General features: G+C 34.8%; 1 protein-coding gene across 2 annotated transcripts in view; it reads right to left on the bottom strand.

Moving 5' to 3' along the window:
• atp6v1h (ATPase H+ transporting V1 subunit H) overlaps positions 1-26,256 on the bottom strand; it is an 86,855-nt gene that overhangs the window by 37,609 nt on the left and 22,990 nt on the right. The window contains exons 6-9 of one of the 2 annotated variants that reach the window (XM_088919692.1): positions 23,210-23,314; positions 16,540-16,587; positions 14,172-14,269; positions 13,040-13,232 (exon numbers count right to left, since the gene is read on the bottom strand). In XM_088919692.1, coding sequence (XP_088775818.1) covers positions 13,040-13,232; positions 14,172-14,269; positions 16,540-16,587; positions 23,210-23,314 — 444 coding nt within the window. The remainder of the gene's footprint in view (positions 1-13,039; positions 13,233-14,171; positions 14,270-16,539; positions 16,588-23,209; positions 23,315-26,256) is intronic. The other variant, XM_088919693.1, reaches the window with a different exon arrangement.

Raw genomic sequence — 26,256 nt, 5'->3', positions numbered from 1 at the left:
CCAATATATATAACACAACAACACAGAAAACTGAAAGAAAATAATGTTTTGATGATAGTGAAACTGAAAACTAAAAACATTTGACAAGATAAGGCATGATTAAAGGCTTGCAGCAGAAGAGACTGTGATCAGAAATTAATCTACAATCCTGATGCTCTGCACTTACAAAAGAACAAGTGTGCTTTACTACTTACAAGAAAAGTATAGACGTTCAAATGTTTCAAAGCCACTTAGTAACTACACCCAGCACAAGCTCCTTAGTGTTCTGATTTAATTCAGAAAACACATTATTAGGCTTACATCAACTGACATTCTTTATTAAGAGGATGTACAAAACTTATGGAAGTAAGGAACCTAAGAGAACATACAGTACAGAATACCAGGGGCATACTATTCATTCATGCCCAACTCCATTCAAGTAGGGCAGAGCAATGATTATATTGACTTCATAAGCTAACAAAAAGTGACTACAAGCCTCTGCTGCTGTCTCAACCATCATTTTACAGTCCCTGACTGAATAATTCAAATAATGCAGGGATCTGCAGCTGTTGTGAAGCTACACTGTAATATGTTTTGAGCACTCTGCAGTTTATGTTGTAAACATTTGACTACATCAGTTGATTATAAAACATGCTGCAGTAATAAGCAGGCTTTTAAACAATTTATCCATGCATACAGTTGAAGTACACAGTATACACATTTAATTTACTTAAGAAGAAATAATATTGATATATTAATAAACTTTACAAATTCTTGTCAGAGTTTAAGCATGTTTGCAAAGAAGAATGGGTGAAAATTGCAAAATTGCAATAGCCCCTTTTGGGGATATTTTAGAGATATCTTCCATTATTTGGGATTTTTCTTTGTAGGTTCTGCAAACATTTCATCTATACAATTGTTCAATTTGCACATTCACAGTTTTGATTAAAAATATTCACTCTAAAAAAATGTGTAAGCTACACAAAATAATGTCGACAGCATTATCCAGCTTTTGAAAGAGTTGAATCAGAGTGATTTACTTTACTAACGCGATGACTGAGATGAGGGACCACGCAGACACACAGTTTATGAACAGAGGGATGAAGTGAAATTTTCATGGCGATGAAGAGAAAGCCTACCACTGACCTAAGCAATACCACGTGGCTGTGTGACCTGACACTCATGGTCAACATTATAATGACGCTGTAAGAGCTCATTGTCACATTCTAAGCAGCATCTTACTTCCCTTTTTTCAAATGTAAAATAATTCAAAGTTAGGTTATTATTTCATAGGGCTTCACACCCTTGTGCCACATCCTTCACTGCTAATGAAGTTAATGTACAGTACCAGCTTGAAATTAAACTAAGCTAAATACAACAACCTGCTGGAAATCTCTAAAGTCTGTTCAGGTGCCAATGAAGCTCCGAACCTAAGATGACATCCCTGTTAGGTACTATTTACTGCTGTAAGCAGTTCTTTTCAAGGCTTTACCTAGTAGCAGCCTCTTCAGTCCTGCAAATATAAGAAGACTCACCAAGGAAAAACTCTCAGCCATCACACTAAAAACAGGTGATAATACATAAATGTATGTATTTGGCCCACAATCATTATTTTTGTGGCACGGCAGACCAGGGTAGAAACAAGGTTCTCCTCTGCTGCCATAATGAACTACAGTATACTTGATAAAGTATGGCCTTCATACATAAAACTTCACCACAGACACATTTCCATTTCTCTCTGAGCCACATATCTTTTATACACGGACAGACTGTACATTTCAGTCTTTGAAAACCACTCAAAAACAGCCTGAGCTAAGTCTACAACAAGCAGTTCATTTGATTATTAAACTCATTAAAGTCTAAGGTTATTTCCATAAAGAATGGGCAACTTTTCTAGAATTTAATGACACACCTGAACGCTCACCTATTCTGATGTTGGAGACCGCCAAGACAGTAATAAGAGAATAAGAATCATAGCATATTTCAGTAAGAGACAAATGGAGGAGAATGACAAGCAATTAGCTGATAAGGTCAAAAAGCTAGAACTGAAGCTTTCTAACTCTTCACAACTAAGAATCATACTGAAAAAAGTTAAATGCAAAGTTTACTGGAATTTTTTTTTAATTAAGAGAACTGGAATTAAAGTATTCTGAACTTTACGAAGGGATGCTTTTTTGCAAACCATTAAAACATTAATTATCCCTCCCTCTGCTTCAGTTAATGTTCCGTTCAAAATAATTTAAAATATATTCACTTTAACAATAATTGAATAAGGTTCTCATACTGTAATTGGAATCTGAGATTAAGCATAATTAATCCAGATCAAATGAAGTTTATGAAGGGTTGGCGCCTCCTTGTTACTATGAGACATTTATTAAACCTGATCCATTTCTAAAAAGCCTCAGCACTTCCACACTGGTGATCCCTGTGATAGTAACATCTAAGCAGCTGACTCACCTACTAGTACAGTATGGACCTGACCATGAGTGATTACTCTCAGTCTTATAATATGAAGGTTCATAGTACTGGGCTTGTGGATGATGATGTGGTTTCTTCATATGACCATGTTGTCACAAATAATGTCAAACCATGAAAAGACTTGGTTAAAAACCTTAAATATGTGCTTTGATATAATTATTCAATAAAATACACTGGAACATTTCTTTAATGGAACACTAAGTGACACTTAACGAGCTCCATGTGAACAACTTATTTATTTTTATTTTTCATTGATGTGACATGTAGTTTCATGAACCATTGAGGCTAAAAGGGAACAGTCTTAAAAACTAATATTTACATGTATTATAAGAAACGGTTAAAAAATGAACTCTCAGAAACCAAAATGAAAAATATTTAGACAATAAAAATGATATGGCAGATATGAATGGATACTTAATTTATCTGTTTACCAAAGCAGAAATTGACAATATTCCTCAGGATGAAGAACAACAAAATTCTATAGTTAAATATTTCAACACATAAAAAAAGTGTTACATACTGAAGACACATTTACATTACACAAAACCACAGGGTCTAATTTTATCCTACAAACTGTACTTCAGGAAATAAGATATGCTGTTCATAATCCATTAGCAAAACTCTTCTACAAGTCACTCAAGATGGGGTATAACAATATTGACAGAAAAATACTGCTGTACCACACCTCCATAAAAAGGGTCTTACTAATATTAGATATAAGATTATAGAAACAATGATAAGAAATAAAAATGAAAGTTAATGAGCATGGCTACAATATTGTATGAGAAAGTATGGATTTAGAAAAGATAAATCTTGTTTAATCTATTTGTTAGAAGTCTAATCATGTCAGAGCAATAATTGATGCAAAGATCATATGATAAGATACATTAAAGTTTTCAGACAGCTTCTGATGAAGATCATCATAAAGAATAATTCTCAAATTATAGATGGAAGGCATTCAAGAAATACATTTATGTTGATTAAGGACCGGTTAATGGATGGAAAACAGAAAGTGCAATAAGGGGTGAATGCTTAGATAAGATAAATAAGGGTTGAATGATTTTAGAAATTAAGAGTAATGTTTACTGAAGTAACACAAGCCTCTGAATTAGAACCACTGTTTACTGTTCTTACATCAATAACCTAGAATCTGTTATAGTGAGTAAAGTAGTCATTTTGGTAGATGATATGAAAGCAAGGGGATTAGCAAACCCAGTGGAGGCTACAGAGGATTCCAGACTAGACAAACCTCAAGCAGCTAACATTAAACGAAGACAAATACAGATCATTGCATGCAAGTAAAAAAATGCAAAAGTCAAGGCAATAACATCTTCTGAATAAAGAGATAAATATTTTGCAAGACTTATGTTTCTTAATATCAATAATATAATTATAATATATATAATATATATTAATATAATATCAATATACAGTATATCTTAAATGTTCTACAGCACTCGTTATCTGACTATTTTACATGCATGAATTGTTCAAGGATCAGTGCTGGAAAAGAGAAATCTCTTAAAAATAATATGTCAGTTGACAAATTATACACAGATGCTAGGTAAACAAATGCATTTCAATAATTTACACATTTAAATAAATCAATTATATTACTAACAAAGGGATCTATGATTAATGTCAATAGGTAATGTACACCACTTAATTAACAATGCTATTACACAATTTACAGAAAAAGCATTAATCGAGATGAAAGCAATGCAATGGAATGATTATTAATAATTTTTGAGTTGGCGACTTTAAAAGGTTGTATCACCATCTTTAAACTCGGGAACTGAAAACAGGTTACAAAATTAGAAGTGAAAAAAAGCCCTGATCATGTTTGCATAGTGCAACAAAGCATCTTTTAGAAAATGTTCACAATTGAAATTAATTATTACAATTTATTAGTGTTTTAATCTTGCTTTAAAATGTATTTTTGGATTGAAAACTGTTGGAATCTGATAGAGAGCTCTGAATCACTCCAAATGTAACTGAAAAGGTCAATTCTCCAAAATGAATACATTATCTTCACACTGCAGTTTCCCTTTTCAACAGCTATGATTTCAATCAGAGCAGAGTTCCATACATTTGTTCAGTAGAGAAAATCATGTAATAACTTGAATAACTTATTAAATTAAATGTGATAATATCTTAGTGTCTTTACTAGGAACCTTTAAAGGTTTTGTTTGTACAGAGGAACCAGTAACTTAATTATACTCCGAACTTGTGACCTGGTAGAAAAGTACAAGGATGTTTCAAGAATATAATAAATTCTGCAAAACTAGTTTGTACTGGTCATCTGCTTTTCCACATAACCCTCCAGTAGCACAATGCATTTCTCCCATCTCACTACGGTTTTTCATATCCCTGCACAGGAGAATTGATTAGGTTGCTGTCATAGGAACAATAGGACAGGCTCTTCCAAAGCTTCATTACCATTAGAAAAAAGGGTCCCACATTCACAATCATGGACTTGCATTACACAGCCATGCTGATTACACTCAAGATTTTAATGTACACCAAATACTTCTAGTCTGGTTTCTGCAATTTACAGGTATATCCATCTCATATGGATGCAAAATAACTTTCCTAATCTCTACCACTACACCCCTCCAGAGGTGGTTTATGACTGGAAGAATGTGCCCTTGAAAATCTTGCATTATCTTAGAAAGAATAAACAGTGCAGGCCTGGTTGAGGAGTTGAATTCAAGGTAACCTCTTGGGCCTCAAATCTGAACCATCAGAATTTGTGTGTCTTACTCAAACAAAAACAGAAAAAAAATCAACAAACGAAATGTATTTTCATTCTTCAAAAGTCAATCAAGTTGTTGCACATATAGGATGCCAACATTCTTTCCAGGGCTTGGGCAGTGTGTCTACTACTTTGGTTAAAAATATGTGTAATAGAACAAAAAATGCTGTATAAGGTTTTATAAAGCCAGGTCCTGACACGATTTTCTTAGTGTTCCAAAATAAAATACAAAACTGGGAATAAAACGATGATGATGATGATTATGTTGATTATTCATCACGAAGACAGTCTTATAAAAAACCAATGCGTTGCTGGACTTGAGTTTGAAATGCACAGTCTTGAAGGAGAGGTTGTCTTGTTTTGGATGATATACAGTTTGTGGTGGTGTGTTTTGCTATTACAAATTGATGAAAATGATTGGTAGGGCTGTATGCATTTTTATTTCTGTATTCAGCACTGGGTCATAGATCATACATCTGTTTGTTTTTTTTTAAATAGTTTCACTGCTGTGAAAACAAAATTGATAGTTTTGAAAAAAATGAAAATTTCAAAAAAGCAAAGCAATAAGGGCATTTTTAATAAAATCACCCTCATTTATTACAGATATTAATGGAGATCATTTGGTTTATATAACCTGTTTGGTAGTTGGTAACTGATCCAAGAATCTCATCCAGCCATTTCTAAAAAACAGGGTTTTCTACAAAATATCTAGGCAGCTTGTTCAATTCCGTTCACCACTGCCACAATAACAGTGCCTGGAGAAAAGCAGTGTCCATGGAAAATTAATATTAATCAATGTACTGAAGGTTTTATGTTTCATCCGAAGGACTATGCCATTTTATAGTATAGTGTCCCCGTCACTACATTGGGGCATTATGACCCACACAGATCATGGAGTGAGTGCCCCCTACTTGCTCCTCTAATACCTCTTCCAGCAGCAACCTTAGTTTTTCCCAAGAGGTCTCCCATCCAGGTACTGACCAGGCTCACACCTGTTTAACTTCAGTGGGCTACCAGTTGTGAGTTACAGGGTGATATGACAGTACAAATACGGTATCACCACTGCCTGCAAACTGATGTAGATTTTATACCCGGAATTACCAGATTACCAGATCATCAACAATCTTGTGAATCACCAGCACAATACTTTCTGTGCATTTACAGAAGGACTATTCACAAACTGAGTTCCCAAAGACTACTTTAAAACCTAATAAAGGAATGGAAGGCAGTCAACATATGCTGAAAAGAGCATTTCTAAGATCAAGAATACAGCACTCAACACAAAACAAAATTAGAAACAAGTTTGAAACTCCCCAAGTGCATAATGAGGTAATGAAAGCCATTATGCAAGTAAAGAACTATAAAGCAGCAAAAAGTGTTGGAATCCCACTAAATTATTTATTTGGACAGGAACTAACACTACGCCTCCATGCCTTCAATATCTGGAATGAAGAACCAGACTAAAACGATCTTCAAAATTAATCTTCAAAAAAGGGGGTATCTTCAACTGCAAAAGACAGTCAATGACAAAAACCTTAAAACATTCAGAATCCTCTTCTTGTGCATGCTTATTATACAGATTGAGTGTGCTGACCATTGCAGTGAGTACAATCATTGCAGATAAATGCTACTCATATATGTTTGACATTCTGAGAAATTATTTCCTTTAACCTGACACGAATAAAAGCATGACGGCAGTTTGCTCTGTCACCAATAAAATGTTAAATATAATAATAAACTTTATTTGACATAGCACCTTTAAAACTAAAGTTCTAAAAGCCCTTTACAGTAAGAGCACAAAAAGGAATTATGGGAAGAAGAGGTAACAAAATTAGCACAATTAAAGATAAGCATTCAAATACAGAAGATGATCCAAGGGGCAGACAGAACAAATTAAGTAAAAGCTTTTCTGAAGAAGAAAGGCTTCTAAATGTCATTTGCATTGCTTCTACAGGCAATATTAAAATATTGAATTAGAAATATTGAAAGCACTGAGGGCACTGCTGTAAATACTTTCAATTGCATAATAATGCATTCCTACCACACATTTCAAAACACTGATTAGGGCAAGGTCTGCACTGTCTAAACCAGACACTTTCTTCCAATATTTATGAGTGTTGATTGCAAGAAAAACTCAACAGTGTTCTTGAGCTTCACGCAGAGCCTTGTTTGTCTTTGCAGTAATTTATTCATGACTAAAATCATTTAGGGCAACATTTTTTTTTACTTCTGGGTACAATAGTAAGTAACATTAGTTTTGTTACTACAAAATGTTTTTAGTGGTAATTCTGCTCAAATCATTGTGTAGTTCATCATTGGAGGGAAATATTTGCCTCATTTGTGAAGTGGTAGAGACACATGACTACATATGCACTAATCTAGATAACATGTTTCGGCTTTTCCTTCTGGAACTAGTTGAAAGACACTAGTGTGTATACAATATACTCTACTGTAAAACATTTTAAATGTGTAAAGAGCATTTTACTGTTCTTTAACAGGACACGTTGCTTTGATACTGCACTAAACAATGCTGTTGCTACTCGCCAACTTTTAATTCACTTGTAACATCAATATAGGCACCAAAGAGAAAGTTCTCTACCAATTATGATGCACATATGCCTCATAAGTCACATGCTCCAACACTAGCACAAAACTCAAGAAAGTATAATGGTGAGGTATTTAACAATTTTTCAAAAAGAGCAATATGAAACTATTTCTTACTGTAAAGTGCTTTGAGAAGCCACTTTTAAAGGTGTTATATAAAATAAAGTTTATTATCATCATCATTGTTAGACTTTAAATATTTAAAAATGTATACAATATTTTACCCAGTTTGAATTGTATGCATGATTTATCTTTATTCAGAATTAGTTGGTCTCTCCCAGCTCTACAGGATATTTTCCTTCTGGCACAATAAACCTACTGATGGATTGGTTGAGGGTTTATGGGCCTTTCCAGCAGGAAGTATTATTCATCTGTCTTTTTGTATAAGTACTCGTAATTATTTCAAAGACTTTTTGAACCTCTGTTCTTAAACTTGCTGTCTTATATTAACATGCCTGCACCCACAACGCTATGCAGACGCAAAACAAGTAGAACCTATTGTTTGGCTGGATGTGTGTGTTAACCTTTGCTAGAGTTCTTGTTTTATAACATAGTGATGACTGTAGTCTGAACAGAACAGATCATTTGTTAAGATCCTGGACCCACTACCAAAGTGGCTTAGGCTTAATCTCCCAGTGCAGACATTGCTGTTGAACCATTCTTCCTAGCTGTATAAGTAGGTATCAGCATTTCAAAAGGGTTAGCTGTCATTCCGCTCAGGAGTTATTATTGTAGTCCTAGTTTGTTGTTATAAATGTATTAACAGTACACACCATAAAGCGCTCTGACTGGAAAATCCTAGTTACCATTCAGACAACACTACCACCAGATTTTCACCACAGACTCCTGTATTAATGCCCTTCATTTTGAGAATATCAATCAACTATATTACCTAGTTTGCATTACACCTGCTTAAACACTTCTTTCAAAACTACAGGTCCACTTTTGTTTTATTTACAAAATTGGTAAAAGCTACCCAGGCAATCTGAGACAGGTTCTTACATTTTACATATTAAAGACATGAATAAATGATTGATTATTTAAAATAAAAAAATGGTACTGTGCAACATATTTGTTTTCAAGATGCCTTTCACAGTAAAGTATGTTTAGATTTATGTATATGCGACATTATAAGGTTCAGTAAATCTCTTTTAGGACACAATATGGTATATTTTTCATTCCTTTATTCCACTTAGAATGAGGAGAAAAATGCAGCTGGAAGCTCATTAATGAAACAAAAACACAAATCAACGCCTACAACCATCTGAGATTGCACCCTCTTGTACATATCAAAGTATACCATTCTAAGCTTTCTCCCTTACATTGTATCTGCTAAACTAATCATCACCACCATCATCCCTGAGGGTATAAACACTGCTGTTTGTCTTTCAGCCACAATGATTTACAACTTTATGCTGAGTACATCAGTGCTAACAGTCCCACACAAGGCATAAATCACAATATTTTCAGAGGTTGGCTGATTTGGAAGATCCAGATAAAGAAGATTTACAACTTTAAGATGCAATTACAATAATTAAAAAGTAAACCAAAAAACAGTGAGTATACAGTAGTGTTTATTTAAAACAATTGCCTTGGTAGTTTAGATTTGTTGTTTCTAAAACTCTGTGTCATGTATTGCCACTGTGCTATGATGTGCAGCAAGAGAAGCTAACCCTAACCTCCTGACATTATATATACAGTATATATATTAATTTGGTACACCTTATGTCAGATAATGTTTTTTTCACTCTCTAGTCACCTAGGTAATCCTATTTAAAAGGAGGCAAGAAGATGTTACTGTGGAAGCTAATGTATCAAGTTCAAAATCAGTTGTTATTTCTGTCTAGAGTAATCTAACTTTAGAGCTGTTACCATATTTCCAATCAGAAACCTGACCTTATGGTTGCTTTCATGTTGCAGAAAACTGAGTGATGAATGAAAGAATGAATGAAGACAAAGGTATCTGTGTTACAAGAAAATAATTCCATTGAATGACATCATAAAGCACTTGGGTATAATCTTATGTGATATAAATACCTCTGAAATGAAATTTTTCTTCCACCTCACTGCACTGTAACATTACATGGGTATTACTGTCATTTCTCAAAATATTATGAGCTGTACTGGATCCATGCAGACCACTGTGGTAGGCAGCCAGCCTAATCACTGTCTGAGAGGAGGCAGATGTTGGTCTTTACTATCCTGAAACCTGACAGCTGCATTTCTCCCTATTTAATAGCGTGCTCCTTATAGAAAGTGTGAGGTAGCCAGAAAAGGGCAAAAGATGTCACACACCAGGGATCAGCAACAGAGCCCATAACACAGAGAAATGAGGGAGGAGCGGTGGCTCTGTGGGTAAGGATCTGAGCCTGTGGCTGGAAGGTTGCCGGTTCAAATCCCGTGACCAGCAGAGGAACCCTACTCCGTTGGGCCTAGCCCAAGGTCTGAGTTACTGAAGAAATCAGCTAAAGTGGTTAGCAAATTGATGCATTGATATGATTACATCAGCAATGGATGGATTATTATTGTAAATACAAAACAAACCAGGAAAATCTGAAAAATATTATATTTATGATCTAAATCTGAACATTCACATAAAATATTTTAATAAAAAAATGAAGTTTAGGCTCACAAGGATTTTCTAGAACCGACAAGGCTGCATGCCTATTTCCTTGCCAGTTACATTCCACAACTGCTTATTTATAACAGCTCCTAACTCTTTTGTCTTTGCAATTTTTTATACTCAATGTCAAGAGCTTTCCTGAAGCGTTCAATGATTTTCTTGTGAATGTGAATTTTTAATGATTTATACATTTTGTTGTTATGTTAATTAAATTGCATATTGTATACTTTGAATCCAAATTACTTTTTTTGAAAAAAGTAAAAGATTACAATTACTGAATATGGAACAAATGAAAAAAATGTTCCTACTCAACTTTTTTTTTCATTACAATAATATAATGTAATATTTTGCCAATGAGGAACCTGATGGATGGGGAAAAACACTACATCTGATGACGTTATAGACGTTATAGATGTTATAGAATGTTATAGAATGGTTATAGAATGGTTATAGAACTTAAAAGGAGCTGCACAACAATGAAAACTTGGTCTCTCATTCCACACCTGGTAACACGATAACCATCAGTGTGCAAATTTCAAGGAGGCAATTAAGAAACTTTAGGCTGCGAGAGAGAGAGTCAGTGTATAAACAGAATTCTGCCCAAGATTTTCTGTACAACAAGAGACATCTTAACACTACCTATCCAAATTAAATTTTGCCTCATCAACAAAATGAATGCAGTCAGACTTCTGTCGACAAGCATGAATATTGGTGTATATTCAGTAGCGCACCTACTGTACAACCAGGAATTGTTTGAGTTTCTCCACAACTCCATTTCACTCACACACTTGACCAGAGTCACACCTTGTTCACACCTTCTAGGACAGCCAAGCTCATGGAGACACTAGCAAGGACTTTTTGTCCAGTTAGATACTGATCCAGTGGAAGAAAACCGGACCGTTGCAAAAAATCTCTCCCAAAAGCTCCAACTCTCCACATGGTATTTTCAAACTCTTCATCAAACTACCTGGCCTGCGTGTTGCTTTGGATGAATATCGGTTTAAAGATCACATTATAAATCATGAGAATGAAACAAGCATTCCAAATACTTTTGATAAAGTTTCGCCCATAACAACTTACTGTTTACTCGTTTTTCAGAATATGAATATTGAAGCACTTATATGAGATTGATTTTAATTAACAAGTGGATAACAAGTGTTATATGACTAGTATCTTTGGAATCCCCGAGTGAGTGTTCAGTCATTTGATTCAAATACTGTATATTTTGATTATTGTTGGCCTGTTTTATACATTTTGTTGTTGTGTTAATTAAATTGCATATTGTATACTTTGAATCAAAATTACGTTTTTTTTGGATTGATTCCTAGCAGCCATAAAAGTACTCTAGCATTTTACTATTTCAATTGCTAATGGTTCCAGTAAATTCAAACCATCACATCAGCACACCTGCTTAAAATAAAATGTTGTGAGGGATCACAGTGGATTTATGTAGTATAAACACAAATACTGTTTATTTATACATCCAATTTCTACAATTATACTGTATGTATAAGTAGACTTTTATAAGTACTTTTTGTAAGTCATATGTGTCTTACTTTCTTATTACATATGTAGTAAGGGATTCTCTTCAAACCGTTTTTGGGAGGGAAAAGTCTGGGAGCTTGTAAAGTGCTGTACCTAACTAAAAGTTTGAGAACTTCTTTGAGATAAAGAACTCATCATAGAAAAGAAGATTTGGTATATCACCAATCATTATATCTACAATAACATTTGAGAAATATTTTGATTATATTGACAAACAATTACAAATATCAGTACTTTAACGGAACATTCCATGTGCCTTTTTGAGTGCAATATAAAAAAACAGATTGCATGCACAGCAATTAAATATCTCACACCTCAAAACATGCAATACATCATGGTTACCTGGCTACATTACTGACTGAATATAAAAAATGAATTACATAAAAAATGAAAATGTGGTGCAATATTTTCACTAAAGCAGGGCCTGTAATTGCAAAGAAAAGAGCTTTATTTCAAGCACACTTTGCTAAGTAAGAGATGATGAGAAAGCAGAAGGGATTGTTATTGCAACGTGTACATGGATCAAGACACCAACAGCTGAAGCAAAGGTACTTGCTACCAAAATGTAATGGAAAACAAAGAAAATTGATAAATGAAAATTCAATGCAGCTTATATACTGTAAGAAATAAGAAAGATTATTAATGACAGAAGACCATCAGGTACATACAGCACAGCTCATTTGGTTGTTAACTGATCCAAAGACGTCATCTAGCCATTTATTAAATAAAGTCAGCATATTACTTCAACAAGATGTCTGGGTAGCTGTTTCCACAGTGATAATGCTTTGATATAAAAAGTGATTCCATTCTCAGATTTACATCCATTATCTATACATTCTACCTGAGCACTGTGACTTGTACTTTGATATTGTTTGTGAAGAAGTCCAGTTTTTAAGATTTTACAGAAAGTGTCAATAGTCACGTTGCCGAATGTGTGACCCAGGCTTTAACATCTTTTACATTTGTGGTACATCTTGCAGAAACAAGAGATGCAGAAACAAACTGATACCTAACATACTCATCCAGAGATAAAATGCATTAAATGCTCAACTTACCCTGAAACCAGCAAGGATAATTCTGGTAACTTTTTCTTTCACAGACTCTTGCAGGATGTCTGACAGTGCAGGAACAACATTGTACCTGCGCAGGTATTCACACATCTGAGGGTTGAAAGCCAAGAGCCAGATGCAGAAGATCATCTGATACTGTAACTGGAATCCACACTTGTTGTTCAGGACTGCTGTGATGCTGAAAACAAAATTAGGACAAGTCATGTTCATGAAGGCACTTTTGAAGATATATATGAAAATATGCATATATAGTAAGAAAGTCATTTAGGTGGATTTGTGAAAATAAACAAATAACAAAGATGATCAGCTAATTTATACTTGTATGAAAAGACAAATTTCCAGACAAACCCAAAATGATGCCTGAGACCACTACTATTCGCAAAGGCAAGCAAGGGTTTTCCTGATGTACAGTGAAACTTTTAATTACATTTTGATTTATAATAAGAAGCAAAGTGGTCATGTCATGGTCATGAATGCTGTCACTGAAATTGTTCATTGGGAGTTTTGCCACAAAATATGGAAGTAAGGAGTGACTGCATTGTGACACGAACCCAAATTGCAAGCTGTAGTTCAGCATGTTTTTTACTTTGTATCATAGAACTGATCCAAATAATTCTGTTAGTTTTACTCTTTAGTTAGCATCTCTTCTGTTACATTTATTTTTAACTGCGACGGTGCCGGCATATATTCAGGTTTCTATCATGACAAAAACATGTTCAGAATAAGGTGTAAAATATGCCAATTAATTATTACTGCTTAAGTGCTAACCCCAGCGATAAAAACAGTATCTTCCTTATAAGGTAACCTCTCTGGTGCAGTAGTTTACAACCCACTGTATGTGTTTTTTATTTGTTTTTTATTACCATCAAATATTTTCTATAACTCTGAAATGAACAATACAATTACAAAACAAAAGATTTATACAAAAATAGAATTAGATATATAAAAATGAATTCAACTCCATCCCCTCATTAACATATTAGAACACATTTATATATTGTGATAACCAGATTACTCCTGCTCTGCATCATTCAGCGGGAAAGCTTTCAGACAGTATGGTCTTTACAGACACTACATAATTACATTTGTAAAATCTGTCAAAAGAATTTCTACTTACCAGTTTACACCATCTGCTTCTACCCATGCAAAACGGTACTCATTAACTCTCAGCATTAACTGCAAACAACCTGCCACACACTGAACATACTGGGAACTCTGAAAATCAAAAGAAAACTCAGATGACGATCCAATACTATGTAGGGGAATATATATTTTATTACATAAAAGGAAAATTTGCTTTAACATGCAAGATAAATGTAAAGAACAAGTGAAAATCGTTCAAGCTGCGTCTGCATGTGTTAGCTGGAAAGGAACAAGTAATGGTTAATTCAGTGCTGATAAGTAGAACTTAATTCCATCAACACACTTGGACTTTTCTCCCAAATGTGTACAACACAACAGGAAACTACACACACCTGGAAACCGGCATAACTGAAAATGGAATTGGGGGTTTCAAAAACATACAACCCCGAACATCACCAAAAAGCAAGACCAAAAAGCAACACCAAAAAGCGACATATTTTCTGGATTTCCAAGGAGTAGACGTAAGTTAAACAAATTTGGAACAAGCTCACTGGGAAACTGGAGACATTTCTGTCAACTTGAATATGAGCTCAGTTTCAAATTAAGTCAGTTAATATTAGTTCAGGTGGGTAGCTGCGTCAGCATGCGAAGGCTGCAAAGGAAAAAGTAATAGGTTTATTCCATGCTGAAAAAAAGAAGAAAGAGAACACAACATTTTGGCCGTGGAGCCTTCTTCAGGTGTCATCTGAAGAATATATTACACCTGTGCTTTTGACCAAATGTAAAAGTAAGCTCTTTGTCTTCTCAGTGTGCAAGACTTTCACAATAAGCAGATCACATAATATGCAGGTCACATGATACTAAATCTCAGAACAGAATATCACACATTTGAATTTTTTGCTCCTGTTTTTTGTGTTCTATTTAAAATTTCTGAATGCCATTTATATTTTATATAAAAGAAAACATACAAGAGCTCCTTTAGTTGTATGTGACCTTGCTTGGGATGTGCTAAATAATTCAAGAAATTATATGTCCTCCCATTTTCACTCCAGGGATAAACATTTAATCAATTAAGCACTTCCATATGAGCTTGCATGATTAATCATTAATTCAGCTGCAGGACTAAATAAAAATCACTTGTCAATTAAAAATAGCATGTGTAATAAAATGCATTCTTTTTTTAAATTTAAATGGAAATAAGTTTTGTTTGTGAGAATTAAGGATCAATAACCCAAAAACCCTTTACATAAATCTCGTAGGTCTCAAGTCAATTAAATTTTACTATTACTACTGTACCTCACAAAGAAAAGTGAAAAGATGAAGGTGCAAATCACGAAAACTGTATGTTAAGAGAATAATAAAGGGCAGAACATTAAGGTTCCATTAAATAAAAGCTTGCTGTAGATCATACTTACTTGATATGGATTTAGTTGAATATAAATCAGAGTTTGAGGAAAGTCAAGAAACCAGTGTATACAGTTGCTAACATTTTTGTTATTCAAAGAAGGTGGCACAATAGCAATCTGTCAACATCTCCATCAGCACCAACCTCAGGTGATTACAAATGATTAAAGGAGTAAACCACAGTGAGTTCAGTTTGATGAACCTAACCCCAAAATCATGAATGGACATTAGCCACCTTTTACCAACGAAAGTTCACCAAAAAGGCAGCACAATTAGTAATTAAGCTTAGCACACTGACATTTCAGAAGAAACAGAAAAGGCACAAAAAGCTGTTAAGAATAGATACTCATTCATTCAGTGTGCCAAGAAATGCAGGACATGGAAAGCAAAAAGGTCCAGAAAAACAACTGCTAGTGAAGAGGAATGCAAAGTGAAAGAAGATGTCTTGACTGTAGTCAAGTATAAGTTAGTAGTTATTGTTGCTAGGTTCTTGAATATATGGCTTTTAAGATGTTTAATGAAAATCCTACCTGAAGAGATTATCATTAAAAAACACTTGAGACTACTTAATGTATGACAGAGTAACTCAAAAAGCAAGTGTACCATATATTTAGCTGCATACTATATGAGATAATATACACATACTGCAAATGGTTCTTTTGTTGTTGTCGATGTGCCGTTATTTATTTGTTTACCAGATACATTTTCAAGGTTAAGAAAAGTTTAATTTCATCAGCAAGCATTGCATTACTTAAATAAAAAAAAACAATTGTGCCTCAGACAGCAGCAAGAAGATTAGAGAGAGAATGAAGCAAGGAAAGAACAATGTTAAAAGCTCATAGTTTAGCCAGAAGCCATTCTAATACTTCTGGTGCAACTGTATCTTACACTCAACAGAATAGGCAAAGTGACTGTTTTAAAGGTTAAAGCCTTGAAGCCAGTGTAGGCTCTGTGGCATCTATAGTTTCATGAACGATTTATGTAGTTTAAGTACTTACATCACTTGCAGAAACTGTTCCAGTTTCAGGACCTGCAGCACGCAGTTTCTAACAACAAATAAAAAAGTAGTGGGTGAAATAAATGTTATCGGTTTTCTTTTGTATTATGACCCCAAGTAATGTGTTTATCCACCTACTGTACGATGCAAGGGCGCTGTTGCAGATCATGCCCTACAGTCAGTGATTTATAAATGTGTGTCTGGTTAACATCTTCCTTTTATTGCAGTTCTTTAAGTCTGATTACAGTGTTATAATAAAACACTGCAAGAAGAAATGACTAGCATAATCTGAAGAACTGTATCATGCCACACAGATTTTACACGAGCACTAAAAAAAAATGAATGTCTGACCAAAAAATAATGCTGAGTATTCATCAAAACATCTTCTTTTAATTCCCAAGACACTCCTCTTTGCAATTTGAACATTAATTTGTATGACTGACAAGAGTGAATAATTTTCAGCAGTCTCTGTTCAATGGTTTAACAACACAAAACATAAGACATACTACACAATAACTGAGGTGTTTCACCCAAAATCTCTGCTTTTACTGGCAGTTACTCATTTTGATACAATATATTTTTTGGCAGACTTATCTCCCACACTTAAGTGGACAGATGAGATGCCTTCCTAGAAAACACTCCATCAACCCCCATCACGGAAGTAATCACAATCCTTTAGGACACTGACCAAATAAAGCATTAGACATGCTGCTTTGTAGGACACACACACTAAACAGAAAGAGAACTTTATATTTGACAAAAAAACAACATACTCATATGGTTTGAAATCTTAACAGTTCACAGTTGTTTTGCTTCAGATTACTGCGGAAAAAATATTAAACTCACCCTTGACTTATGCATTAAAACTATTGTGCAAGCCACTTGCACAATAACAGATTCTCTTTTGGATGCTGTGATACTTCAATGAAGACATCATCAAGTTTAAATGTGTTTAGGACTAGAACCATATAGTATGTGTTACTAATTTCTGGTCTTGTTGAGGCCGTGATGCTGCAGCAGGGATCTAGTATTTTGACATTCCTTTCCAGACTAAGTCTTAAAGTCTTAGTCTTAGTCTTAAATGGTCAGACTAAGACCTTTTAAGATCACATGCTCATATTTTCACCATATTCAGATATCTCCTGGCTTTCCTGTGTCTCCTATTCCTGAAGATGGTGAAAAAGTTCTTGTGCCTGGGTTGGACCTTTCACTGTCCTCCCCAAATGAGAAAAGGCTTCTGCATAGCTATCAAAGACAATAAAATTAAAATTGTATTTAACATTCAATTTTAAACCGCATCTCAAATCAGATATACTAGAATATAGGCTATAGTTGTAGCTGAATACTGTATCTGGGTAGAAGAGTCCCTGAGTCTGGACTGGCTTTCTCCTGGATCTTCCTCTGTTCCCCCATAATCATTAAATGATTAAATCTTTTTTCACAAGGTATCGGAGGTTAACTGTGCTTAGCAAGATAACAATGTAAAATTCAAAAGATGACAGGTGCATGTAAGATGGCAGAAGAGTCCCTTGCCATGGCTTTCCTGTGTCTCCTATTCCTGAAGATGGTGAAAAAGTTCTTGTGCCTGGGTTGGACCTTTCACTGTCCTCCCCTGTGTTCCCAGCCCATAATGACAGTCTGAAAGTGCCACTCTTCTGGCCCTCAAATAGCAACCATGTTCTCCCTCTTTCTGCCTGTTGCTCCATGTGAAACCAGAGAGATCACCGGCATCAATTAGCTTCAATAATAGAACACTACTTGGATTTGGTTTTAGCAAATTTTTCTGAAGTGTGTAAATTCATCAGGTCCAAAATTATATCGATACTTTAAAATGACACATAACATCTCCCTTCAAAATTTTACCTACACCCGTTTTAGTATTTCATATTTTCATGTAATAAATTTGACAGCTTTTTGTTTTATTTAAAAGAGATCAGAGATTCTAGTGCTGATTTAAGCCTTTTATGGCTAAAACCGAAGACTGGATTTAAATGGACTAAACTGAATTTAATTAGAACAATATTTCCTACATCCATAATCCCAACATTAAAAAAGTATTTGCAGAAACTATTCTGATCTTTATTCTGCGAAAAGTAGGAACAAAGTTTTAAAATCCTGTGCTAGTGATTTTTGTGAACCAAGATCTATCCAATGCGGGGAAAAAAAAACAAATCTAACAAGGTTATTCAAAAAAAGTCCATGCATGCACACTTGCTTCAAACTTCAGACAGCAGAAAGTAAGAGGCTTCTTGAGCCCGATTAATGCCATCAATAATAACCAGTTTTGCCTTCTGCAGGAGCTTTCTGAGTTCTTATTTCCAAGGTAAACAGATAAATATAGACCCACTTATTAATGATAGACTGAGACCTTTCTGTTTTGTAAAATAATAATCATAAAAAACATGTGCACCTTAGTTATAAGAGCCTTAGGAAGAACAAACAAAAAACAGTACAGGGTGTTACAGAACATGAAGATGCTATTTACGCTGTAATGCAGACATGTGATACTATGTTGCCAAGTGTCTGAGAATCAGAATCACCTTTACTCAACATGTACATTTCATGCACACTTGGTGCTGTAAAAACATTTTACATATGCCATACACATCAAGACTAATAGACATCATTTAAAAATTGCACATATACCTAGAAATTCAAAAAGACAGCCCTAGGAAAGAAGCTGTCAAATACCGGGTGGTTCTGGTTTTAATGGACTAGTTGCATCTTCCTGAGGAAATTTTATAAACAGGTGGTAACCTGGGTGGGAGGGTCATCAGCAATCATTCCTGCCTTCTTCTTTGCTGTAGAATTGTACTAATCATCAATGAAGGACAAATGACAGTCAATGACCCTCTCTGAAGAGTGAACAACCCACTGCAGTTTTTCCCTAATAATGGGCAAAAGTGTCGTCAAACCAGTTATAGAAGCATGGAACCAGTCAATAATGGCTCTGTAAAACAGTATCGGAATTGGTTGAGAGACACTAAAGTTTTTCAATTTGCACAAAAGTACATTCTCTGCTTTGCTTTCTTTGTGATACTGTGATATTCATGTCCCATTTAAGGGAATTGGAGATCATAATCCCTAAGAAAATAAAGGACTCCACCACACTCACAGGCACATCATTGATTAACAGGACATGGAAAAAGGTTTTGGTTTTGATTTTGCCAGAAATCAACCACCATTTCCACTGTTGCAAGAGTATTTAACTCCAGGTTAAAACTCCATGTGGTTGTTAACACATCATGATACCAATAAAATCACCTCTTTCCTGTACACGATCTAATCAACATTAGTAATGAGACCTAAAAGGCTGATGTCATCCGCAAACTTAGTATGAGGGAAGAGTTGCTAGAACTGCAGTCGTGGTATACATGGAATAGAGTCATAGGGAAAGCACACATCCTTAAGGTACACCATTATTCACAGACAGTGTGACAAATAAGGGCCTAGCCACACCTGTTACCTTCAATCTGTCAGAAAGGTAAAAAGAAATCCACTGATGGAAAATGGAACATTCATCTGTAACAATTTATTGTAAAGGAGTTCTGGTAGTATTTAATGCAGAACTAATATTCACAAAAAGAATCTGTGCACATGCGCCTGAGGATTCCTGATGTTGCAAAATGTAGTGAAGGCCCATGTTAACAGTTCATCTATTGACCTTTTGACCCTATATGCAAACTGCAGAGGATTGAGAGGTGAATCTGTAATAGTTTTGAGATAGCGAAGTATCATACGTTCAAAAGTCTTCATTATAACGGAGGTAAGAGCAACAGGTCTATAGTCATTAAGATAGCAGCCATATCACTCTGCAACTCACAACTGGCAACCCACTGAAGCTAAGCAGGTGTGAGCCTAGTCAGTACCTGGATGGGAGACCTCCTGGGAAAAACAAAGGTTGCTGCTGGAAGAGGTGTTAGTGGGGCCAGTAGGGGGTGCTCACCCTGCGGTCCATGTGGGTCCTAATGCCCCAGTATAGTGACGGGGACAACTTTAAGCAAAATTAAGCATTACACCTTACAAAGTGCTTATTTTATTCCTGTCTAGCTAAATTTAGCAAAAAACATGAAGAAATAGATATGGAAATATTAAAATCCTTCACAACATTATCTTTTAACTTCAAATCTGCAATAAGAATAATAATAACTACAAGAGGAATTCTCTAGTGATGGGACACTCTTGCCAGACTAGCATACTGGGACCTCTTCACTAACTGGTCTTTCACACAAAATAATTAAAGAGTCATTTTGAACATCTGTGCTTTAGGTGTTATACTATCACTTAGAGTGGTCACAAAACCTGGTTCCAGAGTCCAGCTGGGGGGGACTTAGTACAGCCTCCAACAGGAAGGCTTTGTTCTCTGTCCACAGTGGTTTTCCTTCTTGGTTTTCACCACAACTGACATTCAGAGGGTTGAATCACATCATCACCTGTGTCCAGTCAACTCTTACCACTTACGTGATTGAGTACTTACACAACAAAGTCACTCAGCATTAAACTTCTGAATGATCCATTGATCAAAATTATACCCAAAACTTTTAAGAATTCATATACAGGTACTTTATTATTTTTTTTCTAAAAACACACCTGCATAAATAGAGTGCGTTTATTTTAATGCTCGGCATACTGTTATTTCCTTTAGCCAAGATGGAAGCATTATTAGTGCAGGCAATTGTTTTTGTTTGAATACACTGTATTTCATTTTTTGTTATTTCATAAAATGTAAAGGTACTGTGGCTTTTGTGAGAGCATACACCCAGTTGGAGCACATTCCCCAGAAACCTCTGAGGGAAAGAGCTGCTGCTCTCTGTCTCAGTTGTGGGAAGAAAATTGGTCAGGAGACCATTCAAAAAGCAGGAAGAGGAAGCCTCCAGACTCAGTCTGTGGGAGTGGATGTCTGCTGTCTGAGACCTGATATTTTAAAGATCCTGTTATGACACGCCCAAGGGATTGTAACATTTTTAATTTAAAAATAAAAAATAAGTCAACCAGACATTACTGCTATTATTGGTAATAATGATCAATAATGATCATCATCATCATCATCACAGCCACCATTTTAGGGTATCAGAAGTCAGTTTACTACAGAATCCATACATTTTCGTTCTAAATCTAAATCTAAAAAGATTTAAAGGGGCACAAATCCGTTTAGAACATTAATGGAGTTGACAACAGTAGCTGTTTTCTATAAAACTGTGATCCATAAATTGCTGTACTATGAACTGTAACATTCTGTTTATTCCTTCTCTAGACTTTACGATTAATTCAGAAACTTCCTGCATCTCTCCAACTGTTGCTGCAAAATTTTCTGCTCCACCGTTTAGCTTGATTGCAAGTGCATTACATACCAGAGACTGATCACAGCTGCGGCCCTTGCCTGATCTGCCCGCTGAATAATGCATTACACTTTCCAGTAAAAAAAATATGATCCCATCAAAAATGTTTCACTGGATGCATTTTTGCCATCAAGTTATAGGATCCCTTGCAGCCCGCCCTGTGGGCTCATCCTGATAATAAGTAGGAACATTAATAATTTGTTCTGTTGAAATTTGACTTTAGTTCTGTGCAAATGGAAACCAGAAAAAGGACAAGACATTTTTGCTGCTTTATAGCCAATTAATAATATTTAAGTCCATATTGAAAATTTGAATTTCCATATCTACTACTACAAGGTCCGCTGTGATTTATTGTAAAAGTGAGCAAGGTAAAGACTATGAAATTTCTTTCGTTATCACTTCTCAAATTATAGTACACTAAACATTTACCTTATCATAAAAATCTGAAAGCAGATTTGATTAGCCTGCTTTTTTCTTTAATCTTGTATTACCTACTTTTTCACATAGAAAATACGCAAAACACAATTTGTATGTAGAGCAAAAAGACATTCAATGATTAAAAAGTTCCTGAGTTTTTGTTCAGGTAAGGTTTCAGTTTTTGAGCAGTGTGAAAGTATAACAAATGTATTGATCCATCTTAATAAGTGGACATTTTTTTTCTTGCAGTCTCGGGCTCTGACTGAAAATAAAAGTGGTAATAGTTAGAAGAGCTGAAAGCAGATAAAAAAAATTTAATAATGAGAAACACACTCAAAGTTTGCTATAATTAAGAAGAAAACTGTTTAAAGTACTAAACTAATGAATGATACAATTGATCCAAAAACCTTTTTAACACACTAAAGAATATTGCAAAGAATACAGACAAAAAGGTGCAACAAGATCAGCTGAATCGTGTTACTCTCAGATGACTCAAAAAAGAGTGCATCTAAAAGACAAATGCTGATAAATTGATCTTCACAATGTCATTCTGAATCTCTCATGAATTATTGACAAAAATGTCTGAAGACCATTAATGTCAAGATGGAAAAATGACATGCCCCAGAAATCACAAAACATGAGAAAACATCAAGAACGACTGTTTAATGGACTATGAGTTCCACTGACCACGTGTAGATGATTTCTGATCTAAAATAATAACATAAAATAATTCAGTGTAGTTTTATGTCAAGAGTGCTGAGTACACTGATACAATTTAAGCATAATGAATTCAGACCAGTGAAATCAACAACGCAATAACAACTGCATTTCTAAAACCAGAAAAGTATCTTTCACAACTATAATATTTAATCCTTCTTTAACACATGCTGTACATAAAAATCTGAAAAGAAATACCTGGGAACTCAGCTGAGTTTTGATCCAGTTAAAATAGTAATTCAGGTCACTGCCTTCCATCAGTTCTCTTCCCCAGGCAGCTAGCTTCGCAATAATCCTTGCAGCCTTTAACAAAGAAAAAACAAAATTCAGGGAACATACAGAAAACGCTCCTTCATTCCAACCCTTAAACACTTAATTGTTTGGTTTAAACATGTTGCGTTGTTAGGTGTTCAGAGTTGGTAACTGGCATCCACTGACAGGCTGAATCTTTTTAGTCTTGAACAGAGAAGACTGCGAAGGAACCTAAATCAAATAGTCAAAATCCCTAAACATACTGATAAAATACACCCTTCAGAATCAACGGAATCAAATGGTACCAAGAACAATCCACCCAGGAATTAACACCCTGGCTTTTTCCAATAAAGAGCAGAATGTGATGTGATACTTGGAAAAATTAGCTTCTAAAAATAATTGAGAGAAATGGGCTAAATGGCCTCCTCTCACCTGTAACCATGATGTTTTTCTGACAGTACATCTCAACATAAGATTAAAAAGATTAAAAATCATTTTTATTCACATTCAGCATATATAAATCAAATGTTCTGACTTATAAAGTGGCATCAAAAATGTGTATTTTAAAAATGATTAAGCATTTAGTGAATACATAATTTTGTGGTGTGTTCACACCAAATTATTTATCCTGTACAGCTAAAAGAAGACTATATGTGAATGTATATACAAATAAAATGAGACTAGGATTCCATAAAGATTTCGGGAAAGAAAAACATCAGATTCCCCAACTGATAGAAAAAAAAAAGATTTAGTTCTGTTTCTCAAATGTAAGCCTGCAGTCAATCAAGCATTACTAATAGCCATATTCCAGCAAACCCAAATTCAACAATTAACTCAAATAAACCTGGATACACTACAAAAGTGATTACCCAAATCATCACAATGTACTTTGTTACTATTTTGTAATGCAAGCACTTTCCAGTACAGCTGGAAAAGTAATACCAATGAACGTAGTGTGATCCTGAAAGGATACAAGCAAATTACAGTTGTAAAACACTGAAAGCTATTAATTGCCATTTCTGTAGTGATATAAAGTCTGTACATAATGCAAAGGGATTTATTCTTCTAAAAATACTGTGTAACACAGAACCTATCAAAGAAAACAGTTACAAACTCAGCAGTTTTTGAAAAAAGAACATAGAAATAAAGCTACTTAAAACAGAAAACTCATTTTGAGAAAAAATAGAAACATTATTATAGTTATTTATTTATTTTATTAAAGTCCTTGGACAAATTTTGTATTATTATTCAGCAATATAAGACATGTATCAACAGGTTGATACGTTACAATGGTTATCGTATTTGATTTCTTTAAAAAGCAACCACTGGTGACATAGGTTAAGAAACATTTCTTAATCTGCCTTTATATAATTATGAATATTTTATTCTTTCAAATATGACATTTATTAATAAAAGTTGAATGCTTTTACAAGGCATTGTACTGTATGTGGATGAAATAGGTTTAAAGACTGACATCTCCACAGGGATTCAAAACATGATTACAGACGTGGCTGCTGGGAGGAGAGATTTTAAAAGTGGCTTGAATACCACAATGAATTTAAAACCATAAGGAATTAACACCATTCCGTGGAAACCAATACCTTACTACACGCGTACAGACTGTGGTGAAAATGTATATTTAGGAAGTGCGGAAAGATCCTTGTTTTTGATTAAGAATAAAACCCAACTGTGCGTGTTATAGTGCCTCTTTGTTGTGCTGCAGGAATCAAACCATTGCACCTGAAAACAGTCAGCATATAATACAGCAGGCTTTTCATAAGTTACGATTAGAGCACAATATGTTATATAACACTTCATCACAGGAAACTTATCATTTCAATATCACAGAGTTCTCTTTAGATAACTGAACCTCAAGGTTTTGCTGAAGTTAGGTATACAAAAGAAAGGCTTTCTAAGACAGACCAAAAAACTAGCATTGTGTGACGATATGTTTGGTTTTGAAGTTCAAAGTACAGTTTGGACAAGTACAACACAACTAATCTTAGAAAATAAGCAAGGCCGACAAAGAAAAAATAACAGACCGCATAAAGACCTTGTAAGATACATAAAAATAATTGCACTGAAAAAAGCAGGAGATCACTAAGAACCGCACTGAGAAAATTAACAGATGACATGCAGAGGTTGCAAGGAGCTCAGCCACAAGGGTTCCTTATAAATGAGGCCATCAGGAAGCAATAGCAAAAAAAAGCCCTTGATTTCCAAAGAGAACACAGCATAGAGACATTTTCTGTGAAAGTGCCCATATATAATTTGAGTTTGAGAATCAGCACAATATTCTTTGGAAATATGACTGAGAAACTGATAAGACTCCCACTGCAAAGCTGAAGAACAATTTTGGGATTTAACAGTGGTAGTTCTTAAATAAACCAACACCTGGTGCCATGTACTGTATTTCACACTTGTTACTTTGTTATGATTAAATGCAAACAGACGCATTGCCTTAACATAAGGAAAGTAAAAAATGTACAGCACATTTCTTTCTACTAAATCATTTCAGTTTGTGCAAGAGCATAAATTTATTTTGAAAGAGAAATTGGCTCACAACTGCTTGTATGTCTCATCTGTTTTAAAACAGTGAACAACAGAAAGTGGACTAAAATATTAACATTATTTCTATGTATTGCATTGCTCAACAAATGTAGATATGAGGTAACCTATCTCCACTGCATTTTTAAATCACAATGGGAAAAGCAGAAATAAATGGAGCAGCAGTACCAAGTTTTTCTTCCGAATTGAAGAAATTGTATGGGGTATGTTTTTTGCGCATACACCAATTTGGAATTGCCAATTTTGTTATAATCAGCAGATCAGTTGTTAAGAACCCTTAGACCATACACAAGGTGAAGCAGCAAGTGTAGATCCCTCCAAACCAGACTCCATGAGGACATTTGTTCTTTAACACATCAAAGGATTCAAACTCACATACAGGAGTTTCAGAACTGACTGGAGGACAGGTACATCAGCAGGAAGAG

Source organism: Atractosteus spatula, chromosome 6 (assembly GCF_055471065.1).
Source record: "Atractosteus spatula isolate fAtrSpa1 chromosome 6, fAtrSpa1.hap1, whole genome shotgun sequence".
NCBI lineage: Eukaryota > Metazoa > Chordata > Actinopteri > Semionotiformes > Lepisosteidae > Atractosteus > Atractosteus spatula.
Note: the sequence above shows the minus strand (reverse complement) of the source record. Positions and strands in the feature narration are given on the sequence as shown.